Genomic DNA, 24829 nt, shown 5'->3' with positions numbered 1-24829 from the left:
ATATATATATATATATATATATATATATATATATATATATATATATATATATATATATATAATATATATATATATACCCCCTCAAGTTTGGAATCAGTAAGATTTTTAATGCTTTTAAAAAAAAAAAAAAGTCTCTTATGCTCATCAAAGTTCCATTTATTTGATCAAAAATACCAAAAAAGTAATATTATGAAATATTATTGCAATTCAAAATAACAGTTTTTTAAATTTTAATATACTTTAAAATATAATTCATTTCTGTGATGGAAAGCTGAATTTTCATCAGCCATTGCTCCAGTCTTCAGTGTCACATGAGAAATCATCCTTCAGAAATCATTCCTATATACTGATTTATTATCAATGTTGGAAACAGTTGTGCTGCTTATTATTTTGGAACCTGTGATGCTCTTCTTAAAATGCATTAATATTGTGTAATGATAATATACTTTAAAATTTATTCCTTTGATGCGAAGCTGAATTTTCCTGTGATAGTCTTTTCAATATTATTTGATGAATAAAAAGTTACTAAGAACAGCATTTATTCAAAATAGAAATCTATTTTCTCTTTTCTTACAATACAAGTCTTTGCTATCATTTTTTTTAATCAATTTAACATATCCTTGCTGAATAAAAGTATTAATTCCTTTCAAAGAGAGAAAGAAAAAAAAATCTGACCCAAAGCTTTGAACAAAAGTTTTCTATTTTAAATAAATGCTGTTCTTTTTAACATTTTATTCATCAAAGAATCCTAAAAAAAAGTATCACCGGTTCCAAATAAAATATTAAGCAGCACTGTTCCCAACACTGATAATAAATCAGCACATTAGATTGATTTCTGAAGGGTCATGCGACACTGAATACTGGAGTAATGATGCTGAAAATTCAGCTTGGCATCACAGGAATAAATTATATTTTAAAGTATGTTAAAATAGAAAACCACTTTTTTAAACTGCATTAACATTTCACAATATTAGTTTTTTTTCTGTATTTTTAATCAAATAAATGCAACCTTGATGAGCAGAAAAGTCTTTTCTGAATAAAAAAAGAATAAAAAATCTTACTGATCCCAAACTTTTAAGTGGCAGTGTATATATATTGTTTTTTAAATCAGTGTTTTTCTATTTCACCCAATCCTTGTGGTCTCGTTGTGTCTAACACTGTTTGTTTTGTCATTTTTAGCAAGCGTGTGGCTTTGAATACACATCAAAACTCCAGCGCATGTTCCAAGACATTGGAGTCAGCAAAGACCTCAACGAACAGTTCAAGAAGCACCTCACGAACTCTGAGCCTTTAGACCGTAAGGATGAACTACACTCTTCTTTCCTGTGGTATAAAATACTACTGTCTTTCCTGATTTCTGCTTGAAGTCCTTTATAAATACTGTGTTGTGTTTTTCTAGTGGACTTTAGCATCCAGGTGTTGAGCTCGGGTTCATGGCCCTTCCAGCAGTCATGCACTTTTGCTCTGCCATCTGAGGTGATAATACTAATATGCTTGTTTGTAAAAACACTTGTTCTTGGTCTTTCCAAGGTTTTTGTAAATCCGTTATCTCTCTCATCCAACACAGTTGGAGAGGAGCTACCAAAGGTTCACAGCCTTCTATGCCAGCAGACACAGTGGCCGAAAGCTCACCTGGCTTTACCATCTGTCCAAAGGAGAACTGGTCACCAACTGCTTCAAAAACCGCTACACCTTACAGGTGTGACAGGATTTGTGTGACTTGAATTCTTCAAACATTAACTTTTAAAGGAAATCTCTTTTGCTTAGCAAGGCTACATTTATTGGAATAAAAATACAGTAAAAACAGTAAAATTGCGAATAAAATATTGCATTTTTAGGTATCCATTTTTGTAATTTACTTCTATGGTAGTCTTCAGTGTCACGTGGTCCTTCAGAAAACATTCTAGTATGCTTATTTGTTATGATTGAAATCTTTTATGACATTGCACATGTCTTTACTGCCACTTATAATCAATTTAATGCCTCCTTACTGAGATAAAGTATTTGTTTCTTTCAGAAAAGAAATCTTACTGACTACAAACCTTTGAATAGTTGTGTAAATTTACTAAATACGTGCACTTATAGGGATGTAATTCTCAATATTATCATGGTCACGTGATGATATAAAACGATAGGTCTTCCGGGCAAAAGTGTATTATATTTAAACTTCCAATTCTAGCATAAAATGTCTTTAAAGTTGTGTTTTGGGCCATTATGCTTTGGCACATTATCTGTCAAATGAACTAAAACCGAAAGTACAATATGGCTTGATCAAGTCTGTTTTCGTTGTGCATTTCAAAGCGAAGCACGCACTTAATTTAAGCGATCAACTCGTGGTTCACATTAGAATAGCTCCGTTTACAGCGAATGCAGTAAATTGGTTTATTGCATGTGCTGTGAGTTTATGCGTTTGGGAATGCAACAGCCACCAGTTATGCTTCATTTTCGTGGCAGAGGATTACAGCATTTGACTAGATTTGTAATGAGATGCGTTTTTGTAAGCCTGTTTTTACTGAGGCTGGAGTTTTCCATCAAAATAAAGACTGACATTTGTCAAAAATAAATGCTTAAAAGTGACAGCTAGCAGTTTAAATGGGTGACATTACCGCAGTCCAAATTCAAAATTTGTTTCAAGAAATTAGGAAAGAAGAATTATAATTTCCCTACTGTAGTGTAAAGCTAAAATAATATACTATAATAATATATTATGAAATATTCATTTTCATTTATTTTACACTGCAGTTGTTTTACAATATATGGCTATTACTGTCATAGGAATAACAGTAATATAATTTTTTTTATTATTATTGTTATATTCTAATTAGTTTGGCTTTCTAAAACACCAGTGTGAATGTAATTTAGACTGAGACAGTATACCACAAATAAAAAGAGGGTTGAGTCCGCTTTAAAGTTTAGGTGCAAGTCAATTCACACTTTTTTCTGACTTAATTTTTCTAATGGTTTAATTTTGAACTCTGAGTGCATTAGAAAAAGTAATTTAACTTTAAAATGTAAAAATTTAGCATATTTTTTTCCAGGTCTTCATATGTCTTTTTTTATTATTTTGCTATAATATCATATTGTTGACTTCATAACGTGATATTATCGTATTGTGAGATTTTGATATCGCTACATCGTTTGGTGCATTAATAGTGCATGAATATTAATCAGACTGGTTGTGTGTGTCCGTATAGGCATCTACGTTTCAGATGGCCATTCTACTGCAGTATAACACAGAAGATGTTTATACGGTCCAGCAGCTGACGGACAGCACACAGATCAAAATAGTAAGGAAACAAAAAGGGAACTCTCAACAATACGTCTAAACAAGATCCAGATATCAGTCAAATCTTGATTCACCACACTAACAGAGCTTTTATTTTTTATGTATTTTAGGACATATTGGTGCAGGTTTTGCAGATATTACTGAAATCCAAATTGCTGGTAAGCATTTTTCTGGTCTTTTATTTAAAAAAAAAAAAAAAGTATTTTTGCAAAGTCAAGATTAAATAATCACAATTGTGACACTGGGCCACAAAACCAGTCTTAAGTAGCATGGGTATGCTTGTAGCAATAGCCAAAAATTCTTCAAAATTCCTTTTATTTAAAAAAACATTAATCCATGAAGATATTTTGTACATTTCCTACCATACATATATCAAAAACTTGCTAAGAACTTCATTTGGACAACTTTAACAGTGATTTTTAAAAAATATTTTGATAATTATTGCACCCTCAGATTTCAGATTTTCAAATAGTTGTATCTCCCCCAAATATTGTCCTATCCTAACAAAGCTTATTTATTCAGCTTTCAGATGATGTATATATCTCAATAAAAAAATGTATCTTTATGACCGGTTTTGTGGTCCCTTTTTCATAATTTAGCCCGTTTTGCTTTATTTACATATAATTACTCCACCTTTAAAACAACTTTCCATTCCCGCTGATGTAACTGAGGCCTTAAATAGTGTTAACCAATAGCCAAACATCTATTTAGGTGTTGTTTGGGCAATCCTTCTTAATCCACTCATACTATGGAATGGCAATTTTCTTAGATTTGAATCCTCAATTTACAGACATACAATGGGTTGTGTATGCCATTTTTTGCTGACTCGTGTTGTGTATTTGCTGTTGTTTTCTGTTGCAATCATCAGTGTGTGTCTGTGCAGGTTCTAGAGGACGAGAATGCAAATGTGGATGAAGTGGAATTCAAACCCGACACCCTCATAAAACTCTTCCTGGGCTATAAAAAGTAGGTCATATGAGTGCATCTCATCTTGCAAACAGTTATGAATCTATATTTAATGTTTCACCTTTTATACAGCAGGGTATATTCATTTGTGAATATTGATGGCTGAAGTATTTTCTCCCCAGTAAAAAACTAAGAGTGAACATTAACGTGCCAATGAAGACGGAGCAGAAACAGGAACAGGAAACGACCCATAAAAACATCGAAGAGGACAGGAAACTCCTGATTCAGGTATCACATCCAAGTCTATTATGATTACCAAGGCTGTAAGTATTTGGTGTACAATAAAATACAATAAAAAACGTAATATTGTGGAACATTCTTGCAATTGAGCAACTGATCTCAATATGAATCTATTTTAATGTGTAATTTATTCCTGTGATTTCAGCATCATTACTCCAGTCTTCAGTGTCACATGATCCTTCAGAAATCATTCCAATAGGCTGATTTGATGCTTAAGAAACATTTATTATTATTATCAGTGTTGAAAACAGTTGTGCTGCTTCATATTATTGTGGAAACTGACACGTTTTATTTTTCAGGGTTCATTGATGAATAGAAAGTTCAAAAGAACATCATGTGAAATAGAATCTTTTCATTATAAATCACAATATAACATAAATGCCTTTATTGTTACTTTTTAATGCATTTAACTCGTCCTTGCTGAATTGAAGTATTCATTTCTGCAAAAATAGTCCAAGTATTAGTGATGTGTCTTTGGAGTACTGAGTTTAACATGTTTGTCTTTGTGCAGGCGGCAATAGTGAGAATCATGAAGATGAGGAAGGTTCTGAAGCATCAGCAACTTCTGGCCGAGGTTCTGAACCAGCTCTCATCACGGTTCAAGCCCAGAGTCCCCGTCATCAAGGTTGGTTATTCCTGTTTTACAAATCTACTCCGGTTAACAAGAGTTTTTACAGGGTTTCTGTGGCTCTGGAGAGGTTTTAATTACAGATTGACCGATATATCAATTTACCGATATTTTTCTCAATATTTAAGCATTTTACCATAATCGGTTATCGGCTTTGAAATATCGGATTCAATATTTAACCATTATTTTGCTAAAACACATCTAAATAAATACAACTCTATGGAAATTAATTATTTATTATTTCCGCAAGCGATTGCAGTTTGAGTTTAGTTCTGTGTAAATGCATAGATAAACAGTGCTTCGTCAGAATCTAGAACGACAAAAACATTAGTAATTCCGATGTATCATGCTAGTTAAGAAATGCAATAAAATACGATGTTTTGTTTATTATTTTACAATATTCCAGAGAATATTATTCATAGAATTAACATTATCCAGTGAATTATTCTTCACTCTTTATATTAAACAGCTTATAAACCTACTAAAACATGTAGATTATAATGAAGTTAATATGACTTCTGTTTTTTTATTTATTTTCTTCATTTGAAAACATTAGACATTTTACATTTATTTTGCTTGTTAGTGTTGCAGCTGATGCTTTTTTATAAAAAAAAAATGTTTTTATTGTTTTATGAAGATTAAATTTAACGTTTTTAACAAAGTGATTTTCAACACTTTTTTTTTTTTAAGATGACTGAGAGGAGGAAAATCAAAGTGAAGTATGGACCTACTTCACTCACTCATTTATTTACTTTATAACAGTAAATAAATATCGGTTCTGCATATCGGTTATCGGGCACATAAAAATTCAATTATCGGTTGATCACTAGTTTTAATACACCCTCAAATGAAGGCCTTATAAAGGTTTAAATTGGAGCAGAAAGTCTTAAATTCATAGTCATAACATGCAAAAAATGAAAATCTTCCTCAGTATTTTTGTTTTGTTTTCCAATACATATATCTAAACATCCTTAAATCAAGGTACTTTCACTTGAAATGCAAAAACATGAAGTCTTGCTTCCTAAGAAACTGAGCAAAATTAAGTGAGTTTGTTTAAAACAAGAAGAGGTATTCTGTTGACCATTGATTTTTTTTTTCCATTGACATGTTTACTTTAATTATAAACTCACTCCACTTGGAAAATTTCTCAGAAAACAAGACTTTTTATCTGATGTATCACTTTATAACAGTAAATAAATATCGGTTCTGCATATCGGTTATCGGGCACATAAAAAGTCAATTATCGGTTGATCACTAGTTTTAATACACCCTCAAATGAAGGCCTTAAAAAGGTTTAAATTGGAGCAGAAAGTCTTAAATTCATAGTCATAACATGCAAAAAAATGAAAATCTTCCTCAGTATTTTTGTTTTGTTTTCCAATAGAAATATCTAAACATCCTTAAATCAAGGTACTTTCACTTGAAATGCAAAAACATGAAGTCTTGCTTCCTAAGAAACTGAGCAAAATTAAGTGAGTTTATGTTTAAAACAAGAAGAGGTATTCTGTTGACCATTGATTTTTTTTCCATCAACATGTTTGTTTACTTTAATTATAAACTCACTCCACTTGGAAAATTTCTCAGAAAATAAGACTTTTTATCTGATGTATTATTGCTTTTTAACTAAGTGTATCTTGAATTAAGAGTCCTTCTTATGGAGTGTTTTGACGACGCATCTATTGGCGGCATTGAATGTAAACAATGCCACTGAAATGAAGAAAATATGAATATTTTGCTGATTATTGTTGATGAAAATGGTCAGTTATCATCATGTTTTGGGCTGCACTAATCGGTCGTAGCAGGAAAAACATTTGGAGTACTATAGACTGCCAAAAGTTATTATAAGGCTATAGTGAAGTATTGGGTTCCCTTTAATTTATTCATTACATTTTCTTGACTTGGTCTTAGATGATAACCTGCAGAAACCCTGTTTATCCCACACAGAATGGCACTCATATCTACTTTGTGTTATGTTTTGCAGAAGTGCATTGACATCCTCATAGAGAAGGAATATCTGGAGAGGGTGGATGGAGAGAAGGACACCTACAGCTACTTGGCCTAAACATTTCTTCGCTCCTCCACGTCTTCACTGTCTGTCTCTCTCACTCTCACTTTTTTTTTTTTTTTTTTTTAAGTTGTCTCTCGGGTAATAAATATCATTCCTCTTGATGTTCGGCCTGTTTTGAGTTTAAAAAGCAAACGGACTAACAGAAGAGGAGAGTGTGTTCGCGTCAGTGAAAGTGTATGTGCGAGAGACGGACTATACCGCTGCCCTGCATATGGACGGACTGCATTGGAAATGTACATACATACAAACAGAGACCTCGAGCTTTAATCTCGCAAAATAAAACATTGCAGGTTTTAAAAACCCAATCAGAAATAAACCCTACACATTAAGCATGTTATTGCCTATCAGCATTTAAATGAAGTAAAAAACGAACAAAGATGCATTGAAATCTTAGCAAGTGAGGGGCTTCGGAGACGTTTTAAGAGAAGAAAGGAAATAATTTAGGAAAGCGGTGCAATTTTAGCTGCACGACCCAAGAGCGAAAGAGTTGGACAGGTTTGTAGACGTGTTGTCTGCATTGTTACCTGCTACCAGAAAACCATTTGTATAGTGTGGTTCACTTTTTTAAATGTGTGTTAAATAAAAGAATTAAAAGTTTCTGTATGTATTTCTGATGCTGTGGAGTCACTACATGAAGAGCCGTAAGACATGATTATTCATATATAATTATGCATGTTCAGGACATCTCTAGCAAATTTCCATGAAAAGGGTACAAAATATGACCTGAAATGCTAAATGGTCATTAATATGTCTGTTCTCATCCTCATCAGGTCAAAAAAAAAAAAAAAAAAAAAAAAATATATATATATATATATATAAATTAAAATTGAATTTATTCTTCTGATCAAAGCTAAATTTTCAGCATCATTAATCCAGTCTGCATGTCGCATGGTCCTCCAGAATAATATCCTAATATGCTGATACAAAAAAAAAAAACAGTTATTACTATTATTATTATTAGCAATATTTAAAACATTGTGTATTCTTCGATGAACGGAAAGATCCAAAGATCGGCATTTATATGGAATAAAAATCTTCTGTAACTCTATACGCTACACCATTCAAAACCTTGGAGCCAGTATAATTTTGTGGAAAATGCTATTTATTTAGCAAGGATGTTTTAAACTGATCAAAAGTGATGATAAAGACATTATAATGTTACAAAAGATTTCTATTTCAGAATGCTGTTCTTCTGAACTTTCTGTTCATCAAAAAAGAAAAAAAACATAAAAAAAATAAATGTTTTTAGAACAGCAAATCAGAATATTAGAATGATTTCCGAAGGATTGTGTGACTGGAGTAACAATGCAAAACAATCAGATATGAAATCACAGGAATAAATTACATTTTAAATATATTCAAATAGAAAACTATTTTAAATGTTTCAAAATGTTATTTTTTGCTGTCCTACTTTAGATTAAATAAATGCAGGCCTGGTGAGCAGAAGAGACTTTAAAAAACAAAACTTCTTACATTTAATAGCTGCGTTGATTTTATGTTAGATGTGTCTAATATTTTGGCTAACATACCTTTCGAAGCAAAACATTGGATTTTTGCCTCTTAATGTTTTATAACAAATGGTTGAGATTCACTCTGACCGAATCATTGAATCAGTGAGTTGTGACTCGTAAAGATCTACAATTGTATTTGAACAGATACAGATTCATCGAAAAGAATCGGCTCAGAAGAATGATTCGTCGCGAATCATACGTTTTTCGAAGTGAGTCATTTTCTTCAGTGCGAACGGGCAACGATGTTTTAATGAAACTTATTTTAAAATGTACTTCGTAGGTATCGTTATGTGCTGCGTAAGTATAGCGAACATACTTATATAATTTTATATTCGCCAAAATACTTTTTGATTCGCCAAATGTACAAGTGAAGTTGTTAATCGTCTGAGGTAAAATACGTCATTACGTCGACGTTATGGCGCATGTATATGATTGGCTGGCTCATTACCTTGTCCAGGTGTTTTGTGTGAGAGCCGAGTGTGTACCTGATGGAGCCCGCAGTAGAAGCTACGGCTGCCGGCGTGCAAGTGCGCGATGAACTGTCCGAGAAATGTCAGAAGTTATTTCTGGAGTTTTTGGAAGAGTGAGTGCAGTTGCTTCAAGTGCTTTTAGACGAAGTGCTAAATTGGCGTCACTTGTAAAATGTGTTTGGTTGATTAGGTTTCAGGATAAAACCGGCGACTCTTTATATCTGGCGGACGCGCAAGAGCTGATCAGACCGGAGAGAAACACACTGACCGTGAGCTTCAGCAACATCGAACACTACAACCAGCAGCTCGCCACCACCATTCAAGAGGAGTATTACAGGTGAACAGCGACAATATCATCTTTAAAGAAGGAAAAAGAGATAACTACTGTACTGTACTTTTGATTCGAAGTACAGCAGAAAAAGTACAATTTTGAAATATTTTTACCATTTTAATTCAAATTCTATTTGAATGCATTTTAAAATGTAATTTATTTCTGTGATTTCAAAGCTGAATTTTTAGCATCATTACTCCAGTCACGTGATCCTTCAAAAATCATTCTAATATTCTGATTTGCTGTTCAAAAAAACATTCATTAATACAATTGTTGAAAACTGATTCTGAGTAGAATTTTTCCCCAGGTTTCTTTGATGAATGAAAGTTCATAAGAACAGCATTTATCTGAAATAGAAATCTTTTGTAACATTATTAATGTCTTTATCATCACCTTTGATCATATTAAAGCATCCCTGCTAAATAAAAGTATTAATTTCTATAATTTCTTTCCCCTAAGAAATAAAAAATTATACTGACTCCAAGCTTTTGAATGTTATAATGTTAAAGTTTTTTTTTTTTTCAGATGAATGCTGATCTTTAGATTTTTCTGTTTGTCAAATAATCCTGAAAAAAAAAAGTAGTCAATTGTTTTAAATTGATGATAATAAAAATGTTTCTTTAACAGCAAATCGGCATAGTAGAATGATTTCTAAAGCATCATGTGACTAAAGACTGGAGTAATGATGCTGAAAATTTAGCTTTGATCACAGGAATAAATTACATTTTAAAATGTATTCAAATAGAAAACAGTTATTATTTTGAATAGTAAAAATATTTCAAAAAATAAATGCAGGCTTGGTGAGCAGAAGAGACTTCTTTAAAAAACAAAAAATCTTTGACTGTTAGTGTATGTAACTGTTTTGGGATAATAAACTTTTAGATACATTACATTAGACACACCATTAAATATACAAAAAAAAAAATGCATGCATCATAAAACAAAAATACTTTTTTAGTATCACTTATTTTAATAAAATGAGATTGACTATTTGTTATAAATATTTTAAAATTTTAATTTGACGACCCTACAAAAAATGTTAACTTTCAGAAAGTAAGACCTGTATTATTTTTCTATCATTTTAAAATTTTCAATTGCATCTACCAAACTTCAAGAAAGCATACAAAATAATAGTCGGAAAACATATTACCTTTGGCAAATAAATGAAGCATAAGTTAGCAGATTTTAATTGTCATTTTGTTTGTTGTCGTGTACTGTGGTAGTTTTTGAGTGTTTATGTATGACTTACTGGAGTATTATCATTTGGTAAATAAATAAATTGTAGGTTTTGCTACAAAGTTTCATCTTAATTTCAATTTTTCAATGTCATCTGTAATGTTTTTCCAGGGTTTACCCGTATCTCTGCCGAGCAGTTCGCCACTTTGCCAGAGATCATGGAAATATTCCACCATCCAAAGAATTTTATGTGGCATTTTCAGACTTTCCATCTAGACAAAAGTACGTATTTTGGTTTCAAAGTTTGTTTTGCAGGGTTAGACCTTTTAATCAAGCACTGCTTGTATCATGCTTTAAATCTGTTTGTTTTTATCATTGTAATTTTTTTTAATTAAATTTGTTCCCACCCTATTTTTCAGACATTTACCAGACATTTCTTAAAGGGGTCATCGGATGCCCATTTTCATATGATTCTTTAGGGACTTAATGAAAAGTCTATAATATACTTTGATTTAAAATTCTCAATAGTAGTGTAATAAAACACCCTTTTACCTTGTTAAAATCAGCTCCGCAAAAAATCATGTTATGTTATGTTAATCATGCAATGTTTACTGTAGCCGCATTTAGCGGCGAAACTTGCCAACGAGCACATTTTCAAGAAAGGCTATTCGCAAAGATGCATAAACACTTATACTCGCTTCTGCTGTGGGTGAAGCTGTATCAGGAACGATTCGCACAAACATAGAGGCATATGTAGATCGGGATCGACGCTTTCCTTTCAAAAACGAAAGTAACGTTAATCCTCTGCGTCTTCAGTGCCTCAGATGACTGGAGTAAATGACGACGGCTATGTTCATTATTACATCCAACAACAGAACACCTCAATCGCTCAATCTGAGACATTCTTGTCTTCCCCTGCAACTGAATCACACAATGGCGATTGGAGCCGGACTGTTTCAGCTCGGTGAGAGCGGGTCTAAGGTAAGGCGCTCATGTCATTCAACTATCGTGGGAGCGGCCTCTGTCTGTGTGCCGTCACACTGACAAAAAGCTGAGAATGACCTGATTTTAAAAAGGGGATATTACTTTTAAAGATTAAAAAATACCACTGGGTGGGTTTTTTATCATTGTGGGGTGGTTGTGTACACAAACTACACACACACACATTAATGTTCAAACAACATGTAAAAGTGAGTTTTTCATCCGATGACCCCTTTAACGTATTGTAATATACATTTTTCTGTGCAAACTGCCAGTGTTATGATTTGGCAACGTCTTTGCATGTGAAATGAGTAAGGTTCTTTGCTTTCTGCTCTCCAGGATCCGTGAGCTCTCCACCGCTCGCATCGGCACTCTGTTGCGCATCAGCGGTCAAGTGGTGCGAACCCACCCCGTGCACCCAGAGCTGGTCAGCGGCACTTTCCTCTGTCTGGACTGTCAGTCTGTCATCAAAGACGTGGAGCAGCAGTTCAAATACACACAGCCGACCATCTGCAAGAACCCTGTGTGTGCCAATCGCCGCCGCTTCATGCTTGACACCAACAAGTCCCGCTTCGTCGACTTCCAGAAGGTAGGAATGTGCTGATCTGAAGCAATTTTGACATTTTTGGACAATTTGCAATTGCTACAAAACTTTCTGACAACATCCAAAGTGGTAGTCCAAAAAAATCTGACAATTTCCAATTTACAGGAGCTGTTGATCACAAAATGACTTAATCACTTTATGCAAATTTATGACAATATGCTAATGTGTACATGTGCAAATTAGGGAAAACTGTATTAAAGTAGAAGTTCACTTCCAGAACAAAAGTTTGCAGATAATTTACTCACCCCCTTGTCGTCCGAGATGTTCATGTCTGTCTTTCTTCAGTCGTAAAGAAATGTTTTTTGAGGAAAACATTTCAGGATTTCTCTACATATAGTGGACTTCTATAGTGCCCTCGAGTTTGAACTTCCAAAATGCAGTTTAAATGCAGCTTTGAAGGCGTCTAAATCATCCCAGCCAAGGAAGAAGGTGTTATCTAGTGAAACGGTCATTGACAATTTATATACTTTTTAACCCCAAATGCTCATCTTGAAGACAGTTAGGGTATGTTGAAAAACTTCCATCTGATTTTCTTCAACTTCAGAATCATCCTACATTGCTGCAGAGGTACCAGTCAAGTGTTTACAAAGTGAACATGCAAAGATAAAACTACCTTTACAAAAAAAAAGATAAAACGGCCATGTAGGACCATTTTGAAGTTGGAGGAGAAAATCAAATGAGTTTTTTTTCGACATACCCTAACTGTCTTGAACCGGAATATAGAGAGCAGATGCAGAGCTAGACAAGACGGGCATTTGAGGTTAGAAAGTATATGAGTTGTAGAAAATAAGTTTGTTTCACTAGATATGATCCTTCTTCCTCAGCTGGGATCATTTAGAGCCCTTCAGGGCTGCATTTATATTGCATTTTAGAAGTTCAAACTCGCAGGCATCCTGAAATGTTTTCCTTAAAATTACATAATTACTTTACGACTGAAGAAAGAGAGGCATGAACATCTAAGTAAATTAAGTTATCTTTAAAACAAGGTTATGAATAACACTGTCTTTTTAGAGTTACTTTAGAGTTGAAATTGTATTAGTTTCATAATTGAAGAAAATACTTTAATACTGTTAATTCTTGTTTTATTACTGTGAAACTGCTTTGAAATAATTTATATTGTATAAAGCATGCGGCTTGACTTTTATAGTGACGCACTGAAATTTTGAAACCTGGAAATAACTAAATAAAATAAAACAAAGTTGCCTTTTTTTATACACTCTTTCCTATTTTGTGCATTTAAATTTTGAAGTTAAAGTTATGAATAATGACTATATGAATGATGTCTTTTTAGATCTGCTTTAAGCCTGATTTTTTTTTTATTCATTTCATAATTAAAATTTGTAACATTAATGTTGTTTTATTGCAGTAAATCCGCTTTGAAACAGTCTGTATTACATAAAAGGCTTAACACATTATAGCGATGAACTGAAATTAGGGTGTCTAGAATTTTTTTTTTTTTGGCTAAAATGGCAAAAAAATATAAAATTAATTATTGTATGTTTAAAATGTCTTTGCAATTTGTGGTTTTTAAATTCAGATGATCTCATATACCAAAAATTAAGGACTTGAAGTTATTAAGCTATTTTGTGTAATTCATCTGTGTAAATATTTAAAGCATCATGGATTTTTTTTTAAATATTATTTAAGATGACTGTCGCTGTATATTGATGTAAGATGCATGAGTAGTTTGTCCTGATTCACCATCAGGTGCGCATTCAGGAGACGCAGGCGGAGCTGCCGCGAGGCTCCATTCCCCGCAGTGTGGAAGTAGTTCTGAGGGCGGAGGCTGTGGAAACCGCGCAGGCAGGAGATCGTTGTGACTTCACCGGCACACTGATAGTTGTGCCTGATGTGTCCGCCATGGCTCTTGCTGGTGCTAATCTGTTTTTTCTATATGTATGCAGGAGTTTGTCTAAAATTGATGGATCTGTCTTTACTGTTTGAAAACTAATAGGAAGCCATTTGTCGACGTGCCTGTTGTGAGTAAATACATTTGTTGTCTACGCTTTTCAATCATATTGACTATTACTAATCTTTGCAGGCACACGGGCAGAAACCAGCAGCAGGGTGACGGGGAAGGAGGGCTTTGAGGCTGATGGTATTCAGGGGCTCAAGGCTTTGGGTGTCAGAGAACTCTCCTACAGACTGGCCTTCCTGGCCAACTATGTGGCCCCAACTAACCCACGGGTGAGAGCCGTTTACCACAAAACAAATTGCAGCAGATATTCATTGCTTTATATATGTGACCCTGGCTGGACCACAAAACCAGTCTTAAGTAGCATGGGTATATTTGTAGTAATAGCCAGAAATACATTGTAAGGGGCAGAATGATAGTTTTATTTGCTTTAATGCCAAAAATTAAGATATTAAGTAAAGATCATGTTCCGTAAAGATATTTAGTAAGTTTCCTACCGTAAATGTTTTAAAACTTAATTTTTGATTAGTAATATGCATTGCTACACTCCAAAAAAAAGATTTTTGTCTTGTTTCCAGCTAAAATATCTCAATTCTTAAATCAAGAAGGATTTTTCTAGACAAGTAAAAACTGTCTTGTTTTCAGAAAAAATAAGTCAAAATTGATTTTTTTTGCTTGAAACGAGCAAAAATAATCTTGTTTCAAGCAGACAACTATATTATTTTGCTTATCCCATTGGCAGATTATTTTGCTCGTTTCAAGCAAAAACTCTATTTTGATTTATTTTTTTCTAAAAACAAGAGTTTTTACTTGTCTAGAAAATTCTTCTTGATTTAAGAGTTTTTAGATATTTTAGCTGGAAACAAGACAGAATTTTTTGCAGTGTAAGAACTTCATGTGGACAACTCTAAAGGTGATTTTTCTCAATATTTTGATTTTTTTTTTTCTTCTTCACCCTCAAATTCCAGATTTTTAAATAGTTTCTTGGCCAAATATAGTCCTATTCTACCAAACCATGTATCAATGGAAAACTTTCAGATGATGTATTAATTTCCAAAAATTGATCCTTATGACTGGTTTTGTGGTCCAGGATCACGTATATTGTATTTGTGCATTTACTAGATATTTGCTTGGACATTTTTGAGCATTAACTTGATTAATTTTACATTTTCCTTAAATTTGCCTTCTGAAATGTCTATATTTTTCTTCTAGTGGTTCTAGTCTAGTGTGTTCAGATTTAATGCACTTTAATTCTTTAAAGAAGGCAAACAAATCAAGGAAAGCTGTCTCTAGTAGGCAGCAGTTCACCTGTTACAACCCTAATGTCATTATGTAAATGACACTATTGCCTTCTGTAGAGCTTCTTATAACGGATTAAGCTTGTTTCATAATTTGATAATTTAAGATGTTATTGAACTAAATAGAATTAACACTTAACTGATTTGAGCTGAATAATGACATTATTCTCTGTAGAGCTGCTTTTTAGTTGATTTGAGGTTGCTTAATAACGAACTTTGCAACATTGACACGGTCATTTAACTAAATTGAGCTGAATAATGACACTGTTGTCTTTGCTGGCTGCTTTATGGCTCAAGTTGTTTTGTCATTGAAGTACTTTGCAACACCAATACTGTTATTTTCTTTATTACTGTGGAGCTGCTTTGAAACTATCTATATTGAGTTGAGCTATAAAATCTATAAAGATGAATGTGATGCACTAAAATTTTGGCAACTGCCAATAGTTTTAGGTAGCTGAAGCCATTGACCGAAACAGTAAAGCTTTCACAGCCGATGAGGATGTGTTTTGACATTACATGTAAACATTCTATCTATATTTCTTGTCAGGTTTATGATAGACTTCCAGTTTATTTCAGTGTTTTTATTTTTAATTCTTCTTTTTTTTTTCCTCTGTGGTCTTAGTTTGGAGGGAAGGAGCTTCGTCAGGAGGATCAGACAGCTGAGAGCGTAAAGAACCAGATGACCGTGCAGGAATGGGAGAAAGTGTTTGAGATGAGCCAAGACAAGAATCTCTATCACAACCTCTGCACAAGTCTCTTCCCCACCATTCATGGTCAGTTTTCAGTTATCAGTGTTTTCATTGTTTATGGGATATTGTATTCACCTTATATTTTGTAATTCAGAAGTAAGCTATTATATTTAGCTATAGCTAAATAACTAGAAGAATGACAAGCTGCAGCAAGTGATAAAACTATCTGCGATACAAACCAGTGTGTTTGATTATGATAATAAATTTAAGTAATATGATACCAGTACAAATACCAGTTTGCAATATTAAGCAGCATAACACATTTTAGATCGATTTAGATAATTGCAAATGACTGCAAATGTGCTTACCTTAAAAAAAAAAAGTGGGACCACAAAAACGGTCATAGGGGTCCATTTTTTGAAATTGAGATTTATACATTTTCTAAAAGCTGAATAAATAAGCTTTCCATTAATGTATGTTTGTTTGGATAGGACAATATTTGGCTGAGATGCAACCATTTGAAAATCTAGAATCTGAGGGTACAAAAATCCATATGTGACCCTGGACCACAAAACCAGTCTTAAGTCGCTGGGGTATGTTTGTAGCAATAGCCAAAAATACATTGCATGGGTCAAAATTATTGATTTTTCTTTTATGTCAAAAATCATTAGGAAATTAAGTAAAGATCATGTTCCATGAAGATTTTTTTTGTAAAATTCCTACTGTTAATGTATCAAAGTAATTTTTGATTAGTAATATGCATTAAGATCCTAATTTGGACAACTTTAAAGGTGATTTTCTCAGGATTTTGATTTTTTTGCACCCTCAGATTCCAGATTTTCAAATAGATGTATCTCGGCCAAATATTGTCCTATCCTAACAAACCATACATCAATAGAAAGCTTATTTACTGAACTATTATATATACAGCTCAGTTTTGTAAAATTTAACCTTATGACTGGTTTTGTGGTCCAGGGTCACATATAATGAGAAAATCGCCTTTAAAGTTGTTAAAATGAAGTACTTGGCAATGCATATTACTAATCAAAAATTATGTTTTAATATATTTATGATAGGAAATTTACAAAATATCTTCATGGAACATCATCTTTATTTAATATCGGAATGATTTTTGCCATAAAAGAAAAAATTATAATTTTACCCATACAATGTGTTTATGGCTATTGCTACAAATATACCTGTGCTATTTAAGACAAAGGTCACATTTAGTATGAAGTAAACAAGATTTATCTGATCACAACAAAAAATGGAGATAACCCTGAAAATAAAGTGGAATATAAGTCACGTCTTTTAGGTTAAACTGGCAGCTTGCTTAATCACAATTGGCTTTGTTTTTTCAGGTAATGATGAAATTAAGCGTGGGATTCTGCTGATGTTATTTGGTGGTGTTGCCAAAACGACCATGGAGGGAACATCTTTACGTGGCGACATCAACGTGTGTATAGTTGGAGACCCGAGTACATCCAAGAGCCAGTTTCTCAAGTAAATAAAATGCATAGGAAACAGTTTCGCTGACAGTTTAAATATAAAATATCTAGTGTCTAATGGCTGGATTGAGGTGAATTTGTGTTTTTTTTTTTTTTCCTCTCAGGCATGTGGAGGATTTTGCTCCCAGAGCGGTGTATACTAGCGGTAAAGCCAGCAGTGCCGCTGGTCTGACCGCTGCTGTGGTCAAAGATGAGGAGTCACATGAGTTTGTCATTGAAGCAGGAGCCCTCATGCTGGCTGATAATGTATTTCTTATTATTATTACTATTAATAGTGGTGGTGTTGTTTAATAGCCATATTGATGTATAATCTCACAATTTTGAGCAAATTGCGTAGCCCTACAAACAAGCACCGCAAACCTGGATTTTTTTTTTTTTTTTTTTTAAAGAAGTTCACTTCCAGAATTGGATTTTTCTACATTTAGTAGACTTCTATGGTGCCTGCGAGTTTGAACTTCCAAAATGAAGTTTAAATGTAGCTTCAAAGGGCTCTAAATGATCCCAGCTGAGGCAGAAGGGTCTTATCTAACAAAGTAAACATGCAAAGAAGATCAAACACCCTTAACTGGGTGTTAAATGGTGATGTACGACGATTTTGAAGTTGAGGGAGAAAATTAAATGAATTTTTCGACATACCCTAACTGTCTTGAACCGTATAAAACAGAGTTCAGGCAGAGCAAGACAATATGAGGGTTTGAGGATAAAAAGTATATAAATTTGTAATTAAAAAAAAATAAATAAATAAAAGAAATAACCAATCGTTCTGCTAGATAAGACCCTTTTTCCTCGGCTGGGATCGTTTACAACTGCATTTGGGATTGTTTGAAGCCGTATTTAAACTGCATTTTGGAAGCGTGAACTCGGAGCACCATTGAAGTTCACTATATGGAAAAAAATCCTGAATTTTTCTCAAACAATTTCTTTACAACTGAAAAAAAAAAGACATGAACATCTTGGATGACAAGGGGTGAGTACATTACCCGTACATCTTTGTTCTGGAAGTGAACTTCTCCTTGAATCTAATTTTAAATTGCAATTACAATTTTCGATCAGAAAAATTGCAATTTGATTTTTCTTATTGTTTCTTACCATTTCCCCAAATTGTAGAACATCCCTGAAATATGATGGCCATTGCATATTTAATGTCTTGTTTATAGGGGGTTTGTTGTATTGATGAATTTGACAAGATGGACCTTAAGGACCAGGTGGCTATTCATGAAGCCATGGAGCAACAGACCATCTCCATCACAAAGGCGGGTGTTAAGGTGTGTGTCCCTCTGTCAGCATGTCTAATGTCTGAAAATGTTGTCTATTTAATCCAAAATCCACCTCATCTTACCTGTATATACATTCAAGGCCACTCTGAATGCTCGCACCTCCATCCTGGCTGCTGCCAACCCTATAGATGGCAGATACAATCGCGCCAAGTCTCTCAAACAGAACGTCAACATGTCGGCACCCATCATGTCCAGATTTGATCTTTTCTTCATATTGGTGGATGAATGCAATGAGGTCAGACTGCATTTGATTGCTTGATGTATTTCAAATAAACGCTGTTTTTTAATAAAACCGTAAATTACAGTAATTACATTTTAAAATTCAAACTTTTTTTATTTAAATTATTTTTTTCCTGTGTTTTTAAGCAAATAAATGCATCCTCTGTGAGCAGAGGAGACATCTTTCTAAAGCCTTAAACATATTTTTTTTTTTACCAACTTCACTTTTGAATGGTATAGTGTGCATCTGAAAAGTGCAAAAAGACAAATTGTGTTTTTCTTCTAGGTAACAGACTATGCCATTGCCCGCCGGATTGTAGATCTTCATGCCAGGAACGTTGAGTCTGTAGAAAGAGTTTACAGTACTGAAGAGGTCCAGAGATACATACTGTTTGCCCGCCAGTTTCAGCCAAAGGCAAGATGCTATACATTATTCCAGTTGATATTCACTGAAATCTTGTCCTTTGCTGTAGATCTCAATCTTTGTTTCGCCATTTTTTGGAGCTAGAAAGCCAAAATAAAGTCATACATAGTTTGGAATGACACAAATGACGATTGGGTCATTCTATGGAAATGTCCATTTTTCTGTTCCTTGCCTTTATGGAAATATTACACTTGAAAAACACTTTGGGGTTACACTTTTTTTTTTTTTCTTTTTCTTTTTTCGTATTTTAAAATGAAACAATATTTTTGAACAATTACACCACCTTGAGCCATCAATTTTCAATTAATTATATAGAATTCACCATTAAACTGCTCATCCCCACAACCATGTACAGAGGAAAGTCAAAAACAGGTTTTTCTACCATTTAAAATGTATTCATAATTATCAAATATATGATGCAAATGACAAAAAATATGCTAAATGTTTTAAAACAATAATATATAATGAAAGTAGTGGTCCCCTGGAGTTGTCGCTGGTGTTAGTTTAACAAAAATCCTTTATTTTGAAAAAAAAAAAAAATAATCACACTGACATCACTTGATTTCCTTCTTTCCTATTTCCTGAAGATCTATGAAGAAAGGCCTATGATAAGTCCACTGACCCTTTTCAGTAATCAGAAATTTTCTCATGTATCTCATGATTTCATATGAAGCTTTTAGTTAAACCCTCTGGTATGACCTGCTTTATTAGGGAAAACTAAAATACAAATGGATTAAATGACTTAATAGTGAATATACCATGAGTGACGATATTTCAATGATGGTTTGATACCTTGCAGCAGCCATTATATAAAATGTGTACATCATGAGAATTGTTACTGTCAATGGTGTTACCTTCCTTATGGGTAAAATTAATGCACAAAAAAGATAATAAAAAAAAAATCATTAAGCTGTCATTTGTGTTTTCATAAAGTCAAAAATTCATCTAATAATGTGGTCTAAGTTTAAATGTTAGAAAAGTAATACATTTTAGGACATCTTGCCATACCAAAGAGGACACACTAATCGAGTCATTTCTGTAGAATGACCTGATTGGTGATAACAAATAAGTTTATAATTCACCTCATAACCCTGAATCTGTAGATCACCTCAGAGGCTCAGGAGTTTGTGGTGGACCAGTACAAGCGTTTGCGGCAGCGGGATGGAGGTGGAACCACCAAATCAGCCTGGCGGATCACAGTGAGGCAGCTGGAGAGCATGTTGCGTCTGTCCGAGGCCATGGCCAGACTCTACTGCTCAGATGAGGTGTGCATTCATTGTGTAAAGGATGATGTTTCAGCATGCACCATTGTGCATCAAACATGGCTAATGTATAGATTGAAATTTGTCCTCGTCTTTCTTTGGAAAGGTTCAACCCAAACACGTGAAAGAGGCATTTAGACTACTAAATAAGTCTATTATTCGTGTGGACTCCCCCGACATCAATTTTGACCAGGAGCAGGATGATGACAATGTAAATGGTGAGAGGCATCTTTTATACCATATTATATTCAATACCTTTTTAAAAAATTAGACCATTTTTCTAACAGAAAAAAATAAGCTTTATTTGTTAGTTGCTGGCAATTAAGTGTTTTAATTGGCCAGATACTTTTTGCCAATCTAGTTTGTTGCAAATGTATCATTTTAACAGCAATAGAAAAATGAAAACTAAATATCAGAGGTCATAACTGTAAATTGACTGATTTGAGTTGTTCCATAGATCAGAATGACCTGTTTAATAAAGAGACAGAAGGTCAGAATGGAGGTGAAGTGAACGGCCATGCGGTGGAGGCCATGGACACTGGTGAGGTGGAAAAGCAGGAGAAGCCATCAGCGGCCAAACCTGCTGTCAGAATGTCATTCGCAGAGTATAAAAGGATCTCCAACCTGCTGGTGCTGCACATGCAAAAGATGGAACAATGTGAGTCCTGATATTTTTACCCCATTATAATAACATATCTTAGATATTATTTATATTCATGCCTTGAAATGTATTTTATGCATTTTTCAAGTTTTTTGCATTTTTATTATGCATTGCTATTATTTATGAATTTATAATTTACACACACACACACACACACACACACACACACACACACACACACACACACACATTACTTTTATTTTTTTTTTTTTTTTTACTATACATTATACATTATTTCATTATGTGTGACCCTTGACCACAAAAAAATATTTGTAGCAAAAGCCAAAAATACATCGTATGGGTCAAAATAATAAATTTTTCTTTTATGCCAAAAAGATCATGTTCCATGAAGATTTTGTAAATTTCCTGCCTACTTTTTTTTATTTTATTTTTTTTATTTATTTTTTTTTATTTTGAGTTTATTTAATTTTTTTTGTACCCTTAGGTTCCAGATTTTCAAATTTGTTCTATCTTGGCCACATATCTATATTCTAACAAACCACACATCAATGGAAAGCTTATTGATTTAGCTTTCAGGTCATGTATAAATGTGGTCCAGGGTCAGGTGTATTTTCTTTACTTTAATTGTAAATATTTTGCAATTTAAATCATGCTTTACTGTGCAATTCTTAACCCCTGTGTGACCTTATGCACAATTTTGTCCATTTCAGTTTTGCCTATGTTAATGCCAACTGCATAAATTTTGGCTCAGTTGTTTATTTTTATTAAACCTTTATTTCACCATTTCCTTCAAAAATAAATAAATAAATACATACATTTTATCCTCAGTACAAAAAATACTCACACTCAGGACCTTAAGGACAAAAATGTCCACATTGAAACCCATTAAAACTGCAATTTTTTTTTTTTTTTTTACCCAGGGCCATTTGACTATAAAATGCTGCAATATTTGCTAATAGGCATTCATTTTATCGACAAGGCTTCACATATGACATTTTTACCATTTTTATTTTAGGTGTTTGACTAACCAACCGGTTTGCAATTTTTATAGTTAATTTTTTAATAATTCTTGGATTCATTTTGATCTCAAATGATTCCAGGCAGCAGGTTGTTATACGATGAAATAAACCTGTATATTCCGTTTTCTTACCTGCTCTATATTTCTAAGTGTGTCTTTTGAAATGAATGAGGTTTGTGTTTTTAGTGGATGAAGAGTCATCTCTGAAGAAAAGTGAACTCATTAACTGGTACCTGAAGGAAATGGAAAGTGAAATCGATTCAGAAGCTGAACTGGTCGCTAAGAAGAATCTCATTGAGAAAGTGCTATACAGACTCATCCATTTTGTTAGTATTCATCACTCTTTAATCAACTTGAAAAGCCTTCATTTACTGAAACTTTAACTGAAGCAGTGTAACACACTTTCTTTTTAAGGATCACATCATCATAGAGCTGACTAAAACAGGGCTGAAGAAGATCAGTGAGGATGGAGACGAGCCCGTTATGGAGGAAGATCCGTTTCTGGTGGTGAATCCCAATTATATACTGGAAGACTAGTCAAGCTTGATCATTTTTACTGATTGAATCTTCTATATTCTTAAATCATGACTAATATAACAAGCAACATTTGATTGAGTGAACTAGAAAAAATAAATAACTTATGTTTTGCATTTGTGGTGTTTGTTTATTGAACACTAGATGGCAGTGGATCCTAGTATCTCTTATATTGACAGAAACATTAATAATACAAAGTGCAGTAGAAAAAGGTTACAACAATCTATGAAACCATCATATGTGACCCTGGACCACAAATCCAGTCATAAGGGTCCATTTTTGACCGTCTGAAAGCTGAATAAGCTTTTAATTGATGCAAGGTTTGTTGGCATATGACAATAATAAACAAAAAAAACTAATCTGAGGGTGCAGAAAAAATCTAAATATTGAGAAAGTTGCTTTTGAACTTGTTTAAATAAGTTCTTAGCAATGCATATTACTAATTAAAAATTAAGTTTTGATATATTTATGGTTGGACATTTACAAAATATCTCTTATTATCTTTATTTAATATCCTAATGATTTTTGGCATAAAATAAAAATATATCATTTTGACCCATACAATGTATTTTTGACTATTGCTACAAATATACCCATACTAAAGACCAGGTCCTGGTCCGGGATCACATATAGATGGCAAATTGCACAAATCAATTATGTTGAAAAAAAACAAATGTATAACATTTTGAGGAAAATTAGCAATTTCACTAAAGTAAAAACAATATTTAATTTAATTTAATCTCTGTCTGACAAGAACATGAAGGCATCACTGTCGACATCTTGATAGTCTTTGTTTTCCAAATCACAATATTTGTGTTTTTTTTAAATAGTATTCTTAAATTGAGGCTTAGCTGCTGACCTCTTTTATTTGTTACTAATCAACTAAAATGGTTTCTGACACTAAAGAGATGTTTTGTTGGTTCCCTATATAGAGATAGTTTATTAAAATAGTCCTATTAAAAGAATATAAACACAATATATTTGTTATTGTGTGAATGCAGTATTCCTAAACTCAAATGAGGTCAAATGTTTGCATACACCTTGTAGAATCTGCATAGTCTTAATTATTTATTCAAAATGCATGTAATTTATCTGACCTGAATAAGATATTTTACATGAAAGCCATTTACATATAGTCCACAAGGGACAATGCCGTTTTTTTTTAACTTATTTGTTTTGTTTAGTGATGGTTGTTTGAGTTCCTTGTTTGTCCTGAACAGCATTTTTGTGTATATGAACCCTTTTCAACAATGGCTATGATTTTGAGATCCATCTTTTCACACTGAGGACAACTGAGGGACTCATAAGCAACTATTACAGAAGGTTCAAACACTCACTGATGCTTCAGAAGAAAACATTAATGCGTTAAGAGCTGGCTCTGAATTTGAAGATCAGGGTAAGCTGAGCTTATTTTGTCTTCTGGGAAACATGTAAATAGCTTCTGAAGGGCAGTATCACTAAATGCAAATATGTGTTATTTAGGCGAAATAAGAAAAATGTATACATCTTCTTTCTGTTCAAAAGTTTTCACCCTCGGCTCTTAATGCATCGTTTTTCCTTCTGGTGCATTTAAATCTTTTGTAATAGTTGCATATGAATCCCTTAGTTGTCTCAGTGTGAAACGATTGATCTCAAATTCAAAGTCAATGTTAAAAAGTGTTCAAATACACAAAAATCCTGAAAAAAAATGAATTTGTGTGACTAAAGGATTTTTCTTAAGAACTATGTGTAAACGTCTTTTATGTGAAATCTTATTCATGTCAGTACAAAAAAACTAACATTTTGTAGATTTTGCAACGAGG

At 33.3% G+C, this 24829-nt stretch overlaps 2 protein-coding genes across 2 annotated transcripts in view; both read left to right on the top strand.

The window, feature by feature from the left end:
• Nucleotides 1-7785, top strand: part of LOC141343892 (cullin-1-like) — an 8852-nt gene extending 1067 nt beyond the window's left edge. Inside the window, exons 2-10 of the mRNA XM_073848558.1 lie at nucleotides 1180-1297; nucleotides 1400-1476; nucleotides 1568-1699; nucleotides 3195-3287; nucleotides 3397-3444; nucleotides 4170-4252; nucleotides 4375-4480; nucleotides 5004-5117; nucleotides 7102-7785. Of these exons, the coding sequence (XP_073704659.1) occupies nucleotides 1180-1297; nucleotides 1400-1476; nucleotides 1568-1699; nucleotides 3195-3287; nucleotides 3397-3444; nucleotides 4170-4252; nucleotides 4375-4480; nucleotides 5004-5117; nucleotides 7102-7182 (852 nt within the window). The 3' untranslated portion in view covers nucleotides 7183-7785. The remainder of the gene's footprint in view (nucleotides 1-1179; nucleotides 1298-1399; nucleotides 1477-1567; nucleotides 1700-3194; nucleotides 3288-3396; nucleotides 3445-4169; nucleotides 4253-4374; nucleotides 4481-5003; nucleotides 5118-7101) is intronic.
• A 1402-nt stretch (nucleotides 7786-9187) lies between these two features.
• On the top strand, nucleotides 9188-23108 carry mcm6l (MCM6 minichromosome maintenance deficient 6, like). Its single transcript, XM_073848359.1, has 17 exons — nucleotides 9188-9282; nucleotides 9360-9506; nucleotides 10848-10958; nucleotides 11997-12246; nucleotides 13969-14134; nucleotides 14303-14448; nucleotides 16097-16247; nucleotides 17525-17666; nucleotides 17776-17917; nucleotides 18829-18936; nucleotides 19028-19183; nucleotides 19454-19582; nucleotides 20695-20856; nucleotides 20960-21064; nucleotides 21337-21511; nucleotides 22680-22819; nucleotides 22908-23108. The coding sequence occupies exons 1-17, from the start codon at nucleotides 9188-9190 to the stop codon at nucleotides 23028-23030; spliced, it is 2448 nt and encodes an 815-aa protein (XP_073704460.1). The 3' UTR covers nucleotides 23031-23108.
• Nucleotides 23109-24829: the final 1721 nt, after the last annotated feature.

This window comes from Garra rufa, chromosome 10 (assembly GCF_049309525.1).
Source record: "Garra rufa chromosome 10, GarRuf1.0, whole genome shotgun sequence".
Classification (NCBI taxonomy): Eukaryota; Metazoa; Chordata; class Actinopteri; order Cypriniformes; family Cyprinidae; genus Garra; species Garra rufa.
This window is presented reverse-complemented; position numbering and strand designations above follow the sequence as displayed.

Coding starts and splice junctions, on each gene's coding strand:
- mcm6l (XM_073848359.1), top strand. CDS start 9,188: ATGGAGCCCGCAGTAGAAGCTACGGCTGCCGGCGTGCAAGTGCGCGAT. Junction 21,512..22,679: donor CATGCAAAAGATGGAACAAT/GTGAGTCCTGAT, acceptor TTGTGTTTTTAG/TGGATGAAGAGTCATCTCTG. Junction 22,820..22,907: donor TATACAGACTCATCCATTTT/GTTAGTATTCAT, acceptor TTTCTTTTTAAG/GATCACATCATCATAGAGCT.